The sequence below is a fragment of the Sturnus vulgaris genome, chromosome 9 (genome assembly GCF_052056855.1).
Source record: "Sturnus vulgaris isolate bStuVul1 chromosome 9, bStuVul1.hap1, whole genome shotgun sequence".
NCBI lineage: Eukaryota > Metazoa > Chordata > Aves > Passeriformes > Sturnidae > Sturnus > Sturnus vulgaris.
In genome coordinates this window covers 26,889,091-26,902,479 of record NC_142251.1, presented here as the reverse complement: position 1 = coordinate 26,902,479, position 13,389 = coordinate 26,889,091, and the positions used below count along the sequence as shown (strand labels likewise).

The 13,389-nt window shown below is 45.6% G+C and overlaps 1 protein-coding gene across 2 annotated transcripts in view; it reads right to left on the bottom strand.

Annotated features, from left to right (window-relative positions):
• Positions 1 to 13,389, bottom strand: part of ATF6 (activating transcription factor 6) — a 70,769-nt gene that overhangs the window by 5,427 nt on the left and 51,953 nt on the right. For both annotated transcript variants that reach the window (XM_088170211.1, XM_088170212.1), the window contains exon 15: positions 11,996 to 12,080. In XM_088170211.1, coding sequence (XP_088026337.1) covers positions 11,996 to 12,080 — 85 coding nt within the window. The remainder of the gene's footprint in view (positions 1 to 11,995; positions 12,081 to 13,389) is intronic.

Sequence of the window (13,389 nt, the reverse complement as noted above, 5' to 3'; positions counted from 1 at the left end):
CCCAGCAAGGCTGACAGTGATTCCCAAAGTTTACTGTCTGAATTACCTGTGCCTGATGCTTGGTGGGATTACGTAAGTGAAAACACAGGAAGGGATCTTCTGTAGAGGTGTCTGGATTTATAAATAGATTTATTGCTCCTCTTTGAAGTTCAGAACATACAGTTTCTCACACAGGCTTAAGAAGCCATCCTTGCTGGGCCAAGAGCCTGTGCTGCAGTTAATTATTTGTTAACAGGTTTAAAAGCCATGCCTCAGATGATTGACTCTTCCAGATTAATAGCAAAGGTAATTGTGCCAAGCACTGCTGCTCTGACTGCCCTTCCCCAAAGAGCCTTGCTGGCTCCTGCAGGCTGGACCAAACTCCCAGCACGAGTTCCCATGGTCTAGGGAACAGAAACATCATTCCCAATTCTGCTCTCCCCCTAAAAACAATCATCTTGCAACATCCAACAGATGAAGGCTGAAGCCTGTAGTCCAAACCAAAACCAAATAAGGCTGAGGGCATAAATTACTGCTACAAATTACTGAGGATGATGGAAGATTGTCTTCATATCTGAAGCACTAGATTTTTAAAACTGTCTTACTGAAAAGGCCATAAAACCAAACCCCTCCTTTCTCCCTCAGTAGCATGGACATCCATCAACCAGCTGACTGTTCAAATATCTGTGAGACTGAGCACCTGCTTCTATGGGAGATGCTCTCTCAGAGAAAGGCACAAGACAGGCAGAGGGCTTGAAAGGCAGGCAGTGAAACTTTTGTTCTGCAGTTAGTAAGAACAAATGATGATGTCAACTGTCTGCACAGACTTCAACTTTACACATATATTTAGGCTGTTTGGCCCTATCTGTCTTAAAAGAGATGCAATTCTGATAATTTATCCTTTCCTACTTGCATCTTCCCCAAAAAGCTTTGCTGCAGCAAGTGTTCATTGTGACAACTGGTGTCTGCAGAGGAACTGAAACAGAGCTTCCCTGAAGGCCACCTGAGCTGGCTGGACTGTTTCAAACACCATGGAAAAGCTTTACAGCTTTCTGAAGGGGCATTCATGCCATAGGTACATTTAAAGAGCTTTACCACAACTATGAATTTTACCTTACTCTGGGCAATATCACAAAAAATACTCAGTGGGACCAATACTCTAACATTCAGTGAGGTCCTCAGGCCCTTTCCTAAGGCCCCAGCTGCCATTGAAGCAGATAACCCATGCACCTTTCTGAGTAGGTGATTTTCAAATGGTCAAAGCCTGCCTGGCTTATCTACTGTGCTCACTGAACACACATTGAAAGTGCTATAAACCACATAGATGTGGACTACATGTCCTTGCTCCTGGCAGGGTACAGGGAGGGCAATCACCTGCCCCATCCTTACTTTAACTACCTTTGTCAATAAGGCTGGAGAATCACTCCCTCCGTGTGGGGGGAGCAGAGGGTGACTGCTATCCATGGAACCAGTTTAACTGATGTCAAAATAGAATCATCCCTGGGTAAGGTGATCCAAACCCACCAACTTAACAAAACCATCTTTGCTGAACTACTACACTTTGCTACTCACACTCTGGACTTCACACAATTCCTTCTGAAGAGAAAGTTTTCAGTCTGTGTCAGCATTAATCTACTCTCAGGCCCATCTCTCCCAGCAGCAGAAGCCAGGGCAGCTTTCAAAAAGCCACTAAGGTGTTCCAGCACCTGGGTGCTTTGTGCCAGCTGTGCCAAGCTGCCAATTATAAAGTTCAGCTTTAGGAATGACTTAGCACCGAATTACCCAAATAGTTTTTATTGTAACCTGCCCTGGCCCAATCCAGAGCTTGTGTTTGGGGTAGCAGGGCTCAGAAAGCTGAGCTGCAGGGGCTGAAGCACCAGCTGCACTCTGGCACTGCTGAAGGGCTGCAGCTGTCCCCACACATAACTCAGGGGCTCTCTCCACACTGTCACTGCTGCAATCTTCCATCTCATCTCTGTTGAGAAGCCCTGACTGACTACCCACACATCTGGACAGTGTTTCCATCTCAAGGGCTGCTATACACTACCAAATAAGTATATAAATGAAGCAGTGCTGCAGACTAAAAATACGCTCGCTGCAGCAGCGCAGCAGGATTGCTAAAACATTTACACATTGGCTTGTTGGGCAGGATTGTTTGAGGCAAGGGAGAAAGTCACAGTGTGACCCAAATAACTTCCCTTTTTAAAAGCAAATTCCCACCTGGAACTACTTCCAAACAGACGGGTTGCAGTGGTGTCACCTCTGTGAATTCAGCCGTCCTCAGTCCTGGGCACAGGCTAAGTGAGATCCTGGCATTTCAGTCTCCAGGTCTCCTACCACCCCTCAGACTGTGAGCCTGGCATCTCCAGGAGTACAGAAACACTGGATCCACAGCATCAGAGTCACCCTGACCAGCCATGAGCTGACAGCAAGGAGACAGGGTCTCCATGCCTAATCCATGGCAGCAGTGGTGTTATCCAAGGGAGATATACACAGGCAGGAGAGCTAAGCAGGAAAACCAGAGGGAACGAGCTCTCTGTGGCCTCTGAAGTAACCAATGGAGCCACCAGAGAGACTGGCACTGGTTGTGGGTGAGGAGCATCACCTGCCCTTAGCTTACACCAGTGTGGTTTTCGGACAGGTCAGCAGCCCTGTGAGCAATGTGGTCGGTGGCCAACCTGTGCCAGTCGGGGCTTTGCAGGACCTGCTCTAGACTGGGAGCAGGGAAAGGGAAGGAAAGTTGGCTCTTCCCAGGGACCATTTCTCACCTCCCTTTCCGATCTTCTTTCATGCTGCATAACTTCCCTCTAAGAGAGAGAACATGAGCTGCTGATGAGAGTGCAGTGATGAAGTGCAGTGTGCACTTGGTGTGATTGCTCTTGTTTTGGAGGGGGAGCCATTGGTCACCTCAGGAAGGGAGGATCAGACTCTCCAGTGCTGACCCTCGCAGGCACTTCATTTAAAACTCCCTCACATGGAGCATTTCTCGGAAAAACAGAGACATTTCTGACAGCTCTGGCTGTGCATATGTGTGCTGTTGGCAGGGCAGCATTGCTGCAGGATGACCATATTTTAAATCTAACCAGCTGTGCCGCCAATGCTAATGACAAGAGGCAAAAACCCAAAGAGCAAACAAAGACAAGGGTAAGGAGCTCTGCTGCACAGAAAACTCTTGGGAGTGAAGGGAAGAGGCTGGAGGAAGAGCAATGCTCTCAGTCACAACCATCCCATGCCCACTTGGGAGGCACTCAAAGGATAAACAAACTTCCCACACTGCCTGCAGATCCCGACCTACTCACTTTACAAGACATAAACTGCACACAGGAGAGCAGCCTGGAAAAGCATCCCAGTAAAGGCTTCTTTCGAGAAGCAGGGCTGGGGGCTTGTCCCAGAACCAGGGCACTGCTGCCTGTGAGTGCAGCAGGGACTGGAGCCAGGGCATGTCCCCAGCACAGACCTGTGTGTGACCCCACTGGAGCAACCCCTTCACTGCAGCTGTTTGTACCTTTTAGGGACACACTAACCCTGCGTGTGCCTGCCCTCTGGCTTCCTTTCAGCAGGCTCAAAGAACCATCTTTGCCCAGGTTTCTGAGCCCTCAGCATGTGACTGTCCTGAAGAGCCCAGCCTGACCCCCACCCACTGCCTCTGGGGCCTCCAGGGGAGCACTGGGGATGGGCACTGGGGATGGACACTGGGGATGGACACTGGGGATGGACACTGGGGATGGGCACTGGGGATGGGCACTGGGGATGGACACTGGGGATGGGCACTGGGGATGGACACTGGGGATGGACACTGAGGATGGACACTGGGGATGGACACTGGGGATGGGCACTGGGGATGGACACAGAGGATGGGCTCTCCCCTGCAGGAGCTGTGCTCTCTTCCCAGGCTGCTGCACATGCCAGGACACACTCAGTGCTCACAGATTCTGTCAACTGGTGCCAAACTGACACTTTGGGTGCAGCCATTTTTTAAAGTTTGCCTTATTTGTCACCTGCCATTCTCTTGATATTTACAGAGCCTCAGTGTTTAACACCAGCACAAGAACACTTTACTCCTTCCTTCAGCAGTGCTGACTTCCACTTCAAGTGCTCCTTTACACTTTGGTCCTTCACAGGCACAAGAGATTCCCTGGCAGGCCTCCTCTGAAAAATATTTTTGCTATTTTTTTTATGCCTTAGGCATGCTGTTTCTCAGTATCTTTTTCTGGCTTAACTTCTTATGGTTTGACATTTAGTCTGCCAGAAATTATCCTCCTTTTTTTTTTTCCTATTCCCTCATTTGGCTACAATGTCCATTGTTTAAAAGATATCTTCTTACTTCTGTGAATTGACTTTAATGTGTTACTTAAGCCCATTGGATTTTTTAGTGTTCATTTAAAGATTTTCACAGTGAGCTTTTAACCTTTAATCAATCTTCATTTGCCAGCATTTTAACCCCCACTAGTTTTTCCTTTCATGTTCTCCTATTTTATTTAGCCCTTACCTTTGAACAGCGGCGTTTCAAGCTGCAGGGACTTACTGATAAAATGAATTTAACTACTGGAATTTTCAAGAGGTAGCATGATGTTTTCATTGACATGGACCTTGCCTGTCACCCAGTATCACCTGTACCCTGGTGTTAAAGTGTGTCACTGATTTAAGACTGAAGGCTGGTATTTCCTTACAGCTGAAATATCTTTATAGTTTGGACAGTATCCAAAGAGTGAGCTGAATTTTCCACCTGTCTCACTTGGACACATAAAGTTACCTCATTTATTTAGACATTGCAATCAGCTCTTGATCACAGGAGAGGATTTTTAGCAGCATCTTCTGTGTGTGTGGGGTGAGCACTCTCCTCCACAGGAGCCTCTGTGATTCAGAGCCGTGTCAGTGAATGATGAAAGCACTGTCTGAACGCAGTGTGCTAATAAAGACAGACACTGCAAACATTTCTGTCTCCCACTACAGCAACAGCAGATTTACAGCTTTAATGTGTGAGCCCTGCTCTCAAACAGGGCTCCTCCTTTCCCACGAGAGGGGCAGCTGGGGCTGGCAGTCACTTCTGCATCCTCATTCACCCAGAGGGTGTCTGTGCTGGACAGGGACATGGCACAGCCTCTTCCCTGGAGCTGCTGCAGGCTCATGCAGGATGAAGGCAGATCATTTACTTCATCAAGTGGGCAATGAGCAAAAGTGTCCTTCAGGAGCTCAGCATGCGTTTCTCAAATACTTTGCAAGCCCGGAGGATGCCCAGGAGGCAGAGCAGGAAGCACCAGGGGTGAGGTGGGCTGTGTGAAGAGGTGAGGAGTGCAGCCTGGAGCACAGAGCTGAGGAGCAGGGAAAAGCCTCCCAGCCCTGGTGGCAGGAGTGTCCCTAGAGACTGACCCAAACACTCCAGCAGGCCCTCTCACACTGCTGTGTTTTCACCAGGCTCTAGGTTTACCCCAGTGATGTCCTCAAGACAGAACTCATAAATGTGAACCTCCTCTACCAGCTCTGTTGCAGCTTTTCATGTTTTTATGGGGTGAGCTCATTATGGATAATTATGCTTCAGATCACTGCAGAAATAAAGAGCTACCAAAGTTGGCCCGTGTATCACAAACATAAAACTGTTTGCCACCCATAACTTCACACCAAGAGGCATTATATAATCCTGAATTTACAACATTTGAAGATAGATTAAGGCAGATTGGCTGAGCTGGAGGCTGGAATTACAACATGCTGCAACAGTAAGCTCACAGATTGGGGTGAAAGTTCCCTCTTTGCTTTTTTCACAGTGTTTCGCAGTGCTCTCTGTGAACCCTGGGAGAGCATCAGCATCCAGGGCTGACAAACACCCAGCAGACACCAACACCCTCAGCTCAAACCAACTCTGCAATTCCACACTGCCAGCCTATGGCATGGCTTCTTTCTAATCATACTGTGAATTTTGCACAAGTGTGTCATTCCTATGGAAAAACCAACCTGCTGTAATAACTCAACACTGGCATTGGAAATACACAGTATGAAGTGCAATTAATTTATGAGTAATTCTCTGCCCCCTTGGTGAATGGCACATTCCTAGCAAAATGCCATCTGCAGCATCTGGAGCATGTCTGCTGCAGCCAAAGCCAGGAGATACTCTTCTCTGTATTCATTAAGGGGCAAAAGGCACTGAAGATCCTCTGAAATAACCTTCCTGTTATTTCCAATGCATAAAAATAGATTACTCATTTAGCAATTTAGGTAAACAGCTCGTTATGAAAAGTCATTAGGGAATAAGCCTTCATGATTTCATTTCTTGATCGTTTCCTGTCTAAATAAATAAACATGAACTCAAGGGACACAGATTCCATTACTTTTGTGCACAAATTCTTGAATGATTTCTTTCATACTTTTTTGAATAATTTAATCTCCTCCTTTCTGTCAAAGACAACATATTAACAAACATGGCTGGGGAGAGCAAAGTCTTTTAAAGGTAACAAAAGCTGTTGAAAACTTCTATTTAAGGTTTAATCTAAGCAATAAGCAATTCTGATTCAAAGAAGTGGAGCAAAGTTTGTGGGAATATTTTGTTTTAACAAACTGCACTTCCACATGACTTTGAGACCAGAAAAGCGAATAAGCAGCATCCTACAAGGTTACTAAAATCTGTTGTTAAAATTCCTTGTCAAACAATGTTCTGCCATCATTTCCATCCTGACCTCTGCAGCACAGCTTTACATGAGCATGGGAGCAGAAGTCCAAGTCTGACCCTGGCAGATCCTCCTAATGCTGCTGTCCATGGCTGCACACAGGACTCTGCAGGCTCTCCTCTGTCCCAGCCCAGCCTCAGGAATCAGCTGCTGCACTGAGCTCTGACCACAGCTCTGATTCTTCCCTACTTCACCAAATTTTATCCCTCAACTGGCAGCTCAAGAACAAAATAATGGCAGTTTCAGAACTGGAATGACAGCACTGGAGACGTTCTCAGATGCATTTCCCTACATCCTGTTCAGAGAACCCGATGGACTCTCAGTGACTTTCCCAAAAAACCTCAGCAGTCACCCTTCTTCCATCTCCCATCCAGGTTCTGATCTCACATGCACAACTTCCAGAGCTTTCTGGTCACACACTGCAGCTTGTGAGGCTGTGCTGAGTTCTCAGCACTTTCTGCTACATGCAGTAAGAAGCAGCAACACTGAGGGAAGTATCTCTGCAGCTCATGCTTGTGCAGCCAAGAGATGTGTCCTCTACACCTGTGACATGAGCTTCCCAGCCTGGTGCCCAGGACAGCAGCTGTGACAGGGACCCATGGGCATCAGGACAGGGAGGACAATGAAGGACAAGAGCTATGGATAGCAGGGACCATCACCCTCCTGAAACCACTCTGGAGCTATCCAAACAGAGGGAGAGGCCTCCCAAAATATCAAGCAGTCACCTTCAGGGAAGGCAGTTCTGTTTGGTCAGATATGCATTGTTTCAGACCTTCCTCAATGACTGACTATGAATTCTGTTTCTTGCTCTGAAAAAAGGAAACAGCATCTTTTGTTTGCTTGACCCTGAAAGGCAGAGGAAGTTGAAGACTTTATTTATTCAACCCTAAGACATGGGAACTTACAGACCATTGTCACTTCCCAAAGAGCTTTTGTTTTTATTTTCCTCCTCAGCCTGTGTGGGTTCTGTTTGCAGTACAGATTTTTCACAGACAGTTTGCTACCAGCCTGGGACATCTGTGACTTGCCTGCACATGGCTGTCAGCTGAAAGGAGGTTCTTTGTAGCTGCATGCAAATAATCATGCTGCTTGATGGCAGAAATCGCTGCAGTTTTGATCAAAAAGTCTTACCACTAGATTTGCTTTCCACCTCATTAATTAGAACCTGTATTATTTCAGAGCATTTTGAAGTCTGTTACATCAGTATGATGATGGATGGCAAGAAGGAAAGCTGATGGAACTGGTCAGGAATCAGAAGTTGGCCAACACAACAGAGCACATGGACTCTGCTGAAGTCACCACTCCATTCCATTTCTGCCTTTGGGAGATTATTTTGCTGTTGGATTTCATGGCAGAAAGCAACCCTTAGGAGAAGAGGGCTCTTTAAGAACCCAGAAACACAGAGGTTATCAAGGGTCAGGCACACAGACAGCTTTCTCAAAGGCAGACTGGGCTACATCAGACTAAGGATCTATCCAGAACATTTGTAAAAAATTCAAAACTCTCTCTGTCACAGCGAATTCCAAGAAAATGAGCCTTAGATTTCACCAGGGCTTTCTCATCAGGTCTCTCACTTTTGTTTTGGCCTAGAGCACAGACACCAACCCTCAGTTTAACGAGAATGAACGATGGAAAGACTCTCATGCAGGGAACTGTTTTGCACAGGGATCCTAAGAAGAACAAAGGCCTTTTTGGTCTTTGTGCTGCTGCTGAGGCCACCAGTACTGCTGGTGAGTCCACACCTGCACAGACACTTGGACTGCTCCTACTAAGAGCAAGTGCAAGCTGTGAGAGCTCCTCACCTAATCCCAGGGAGCTGCAGACACAGCAGCCTTGTGCTCAGGGTGGGGAGAGTGCTCAGCTATGCTGCTCTCTATAGGTTACTTGGATCCAAAGTAACCCACTGCAGCTAAATAAATAGAGGGCTAATGGCAGATGGTTCCACTTAAACTTCAAGAAAGGCACCGCCTATATGTCAGTTTGGAATTGGTGTAATGAGCCAACAACATTCTGAACTACAATAAAAGCAAATTTAGGAATGAAACCTACTGGAGACTTAACTGGTCTCAAGTGCATAGTTAGATTTCTAAAATAATAGCTGCAATCCAGCATAACAAACATGACTTGCTTGAAAACAAAAGCCTGAGTTTAACTGTAGATTGCAGTTCGTTTTCATTCCCATGAGAAACTGCAAGATATTTCTTCTAGGAGTTACTTCTCAGGAAGGCACACCAATGGTGCCTCCAAAACCACCTAGAGTGGGACTAGGACTCCTCAGTTCTGCTTTTTTCCTTCCAGGCTTCCCAGTGCTGAGGTCCTGAGGTACCACCAGGCAGATTTTCTGTGAGTATTGCACATGTTCACAACTGCTGGGCAGGAATGGAATTGGGCATGGCTGGCTGCAGGGCCAAGGGCAGAGCTGTACCACAGGGTACAGCAGGGACATGGGACAAGGGCTGCCAGAGCATCTGGGGAGCCAGGAAAGGAAGAGCTGCCACCAGTCATTGGCTCTGAACTGGGGGATGGCCCTGCAAGCTTGGAAAGGGGACATGACTGGGGGGGAAGAAGGAAAAGGGAGTAAGAGGTGGAGGAATAACATGTACCAATGTATAACAAGCTCCTATACTTAAAAAAGATTAACCATATTTAACATATTAAACATATTTAAATAGGCAAATATGCTCCTGTGCACCTGCACAGTGAGGATCTGGCTCTATCCTAATGCTCTCTGAGGGGCATGGGTGATTCAGGCTGACTGTGAGAAGGAGCACATGGCACAGTGTTAAAAGGTAATGGCTGTTTTTACTCTTTTCCAGCACAGAGAAACTGAATACCTCAAAGCAAGTTTTTATCTGGAAAATTAACACCAAACTGCTATTGCCTTGTACCAGATCTTCTTTTAAACTCCCATTTTATTGACTGCACACAAGTGCATGTGCACATCGATTACAAGATTGTCTGTTGACATTTGCCACTACCTCACAGCACAAGGACTGCCACTTTTCCTCCCAGAAAAACTCTTCAGGCTGTAACCTTGGCTCTGCTTTGTACACTGGTGAAAACTGCCAGTTCAGTCCTGCAGGGCCACGTCAGGAGCCAGCATGCAGAGCCATGCAGGACAGCAGTGGACAGCTCATTCCACTCATTGTCCATACCTGTTCTCTGTCCCTGCAGCCATGGGGGAATGGCTCAAGCAAGCTAAAGGCAGTCTCTAGTGGACCTTAGAAGGCACCAGAACGATCAAAGTGTGACCAGAAAAGGGTGACTGCCCTGCTGGGAAAGGACTGTCCAAGTATTTCAGAGGGTTGGTTCTCAACTGCCCTGTCAGGTATTTCATCTTTGGAAACTACCATGGGTAGGCTTTAGTACACAGAAAAAGACCCTGCAGAATCAAGTGATGGAGGTCTGAAAAAGCTTAAAAACAAAGCTCCCCTCACTTGCTTTCCTGCCATCTCCTCTGCCAGGGCTGTGACAGTAAAAAGGAAGGGCAAGGAAGTGGCAGTAGAAAAGTCTCCCCTCGCACAGAGATCTGGCTGAGGCACAAGGAAAGAGGGGACAAGTTCTTTCACTGAAAGCTTTCCCAATTTCTCCAAAGGAGACTCGTCCTTCTCCAGCAGCCAACTCTCTGCAGGTGCACAGAGAATGAAGGTGGGCTTAAAAGAACAGCTGGGAGGAAAGCTTTTTTTTGTCAGCTAACTCCAGATGCTCGTGCAGATCATCTCCAGTCCCCTCGGAGGCAGAATAGGGTGGAGAAGCAAAGTTCTCAAAGGACAGAAATGGGTTCTTCTCCAGGCAGAACATTTTAGGGAATCATTTCCTATAGGTTACCAATAGTAAAATTAAAAATCAAGCCAAGTTACCTACTGGCCCTCGTGTGTCTTGTAACTTTTCTCCCAACACCTGGCTGGGTGTTTGATGCCGTTGTTTACTTAATGCTATTCTCGTGTCTCATCTGTTTCGACATCTCTGCCCAAATCCCTGGACATTTTTTTTTTTTTATTTCCTGGATTATGCTGATGTTCCAAAGAAAAAATCCCAAAGAACTGATGAAAATATAATTTCACAATGTTTCATTATTTATGGATAGGATTTGTCACTGGAGCCTGATGCGCATTTTCCAAATTATATTTACTCCAACAAATGAAAAGTTATTTCAAGTAAAAACAGGACTCACTAAAACGTTAAGAAGAAATAATTTGTAATTTAGAAATAGTGTTTGTACTTCACTGATAAAGTGCCCACTTGCATGTGATAATTCAGGTCAGCCAGAAAAGGATTTTTGTAATAGACATAAAAAGGGAGTTTCAGGCAGATAAATGCCAAAAATAATTCTGATACATCTAATAAAAATTCCCCTAGGATCGCTGTACAGATTATCACACTCAGCTGTACTGCATGGGAAAGTGCAATTATCAAAATGCCGAAAGCCTGAACTGATTCTTTTTTTCTTAGTTTATGGAAATTCGCATCAGCAGATAATGCTTTCGGTATGCTGGGATTTAACAATAACATTCGGGTTTATGATTCACATGCACTGTAAAACACAGATGTTTTAAAAAAGCATTACGTGCACAGTTGCTCAGAAAGTAAAGTTTACACTGCTCCAGGGTTCTCAATGCATTTGATGAGGGTGACAGTGACCCTGTGTCCCTAACTTGGCAATTCCTCCCCCTGTGAATCCAGGATACATTTGTGCAGGTCATGTCCTGTCTCTCATGTGGGGCTGAAATGCTGACCCAGAACATTTCTGTGCACTAATAAGCCCGTGCCCCAGTGCAAAGCTGTTTTCTCTGCTGTCCTGCAGCACTGAAATGTGATGATTATTAATCCTGAGCAGGCAGTGCTGAGAGGTCCCACTCACACTGAGTGTTGTATAACAGCGTGGTAAACAGCTGGGGAGGGCCAGGGAAGGCACTCAGCATCCCAACAAACCAGCAGGGCCAAGGAATTTGCCCTGCTAAGCAGGCGTAGGAGGAACCCAAACGAGGAGATGAGGACAATCCCCACGGGCCACTAAGCCAGAGAAGTTCAGTGCCATCCATGTAACCCTTAACCAGCTGGGTACAAACCACCAGGACTCGATGGCACCTCCCTGGTCCCTGATGGAGCCAGAATGCACAACCCCTGGCCAAGTGCCACCTCTCCCCACAGTCTGGGTGACCAAGCACAGGGGATTTGCCAGTGCTCCTGTTCCAACAGAGACCCTGGCAGCCAAACCCCAGTAATGATGAGTTTGACTTCTTCTGCAAAAGCTGTAATGACAGACACTTGGCCCAAGCTTGCTTTCCATGTACGAGTCAGGCACATCTCTTTGAAACTGCTCTCTCTCACAGTTCCCTTTCTTCTCTTGCACTTACCATTGATGTTTACAGCTGGCAGCACTATAGACATCTTTGGTCTCCTGGTCTTGTTGTGTGTGGTGGCTGGCAGTAACAGGTGGTCCTGGAAAAGAGCAGAGAAGATGTGTTAAATCTGCTCTCACAACAGTTAAATCTGTTTCTCAGAGAGCTGGGAAAATGCCTCTCCATTCTCTCTTACTGGCATTCCACACTGAACTGTTTACAACAGCTCAGAAAATTCATATTGCCGAGGGAGTCTTCCAAAAGTCACAGCAATTGCTCACGCTGTGTAACCAAGAAGAAATCCCTGTTGCATGCAGCAGAATATGAAAAAGCCTTGATCATGTGGAAAGAGATGGAAACTACTATTAAGCCCTCATTCAACAGAGTGCTTATGTATATGATTAAAGTAATTTAACTTGACTTCAGTGATATTTAAACATATGGTTAAGGACCTTGCTGAATTGAAGCTTTTACTTGCACAGCTGTTTACTTTCTATATAAGTTGTCTTGCTGTCTCAGTGAAGCTCTGCACCACACACCTTGAGCAGCAGGACTGCATTTAAAAGCTCTGGTCCAGGCATCTCCCATATTATGAAGCCAGTCTGATGCTCTCCTTTCAAGCTTTCCCATGCTTTTCCCATAAAAACATCTCATACTTTTGGGCAAGGTTATCTTTTTGGCAAACTGAATTAGATTTCCTTCAGGACACGTTAATTTATTAATGTCAGGCTAACTGTAATTCTGCCATTTGAAAATATAAACACTACAGTGTTATGTGTAAGATTTGGGGAACTGAGTTACACACAAAGTTAAGTGTTAAATATATCAAGATTTTCTGTAGATACATTGCAGAAATATCACTTTCTTTCTCCTTTTTTCCCATCAAAAATTTTTCCCCCTAAAACACCAAATGACTGACCATGAGAAGAAAACATTACTTAAATAAATGTCTGCAAAAAACATCTTGGTACCAAAATTATAAAACCACTCTGGTATAATTCTCAGATCACATATGCAATTCCCATTTCACTTTTGAACCACTTAAGATTAAGACAACATTCACTAAGACAATGAACATTACATAAAAACTGCTCTTGAAACCCAACGTTCCCAAAGGAACAGGCCAAAGATAAGATGTCCATTAAATTACATTTTCTAACAGTGCCCTTGCCATGATTCGATGACTATTTTTAGCAGAGCTTAAAAATGCTTATGCTTTGGATTTTTTTTCTTTTTCAATGCTTCTGAGAGTCCATCATTACCTACCAAACCACAAGCACTGCTCAGATGATCACCTGAGAGTCATTACAAGTAGCAACTGCTCTTTGCTAACCTATCTGAAGAGTGGAGCATTAATTTATGCTGCCTTATAATGGCACCTCTATTTACTGGATGTATAAATTGCATTA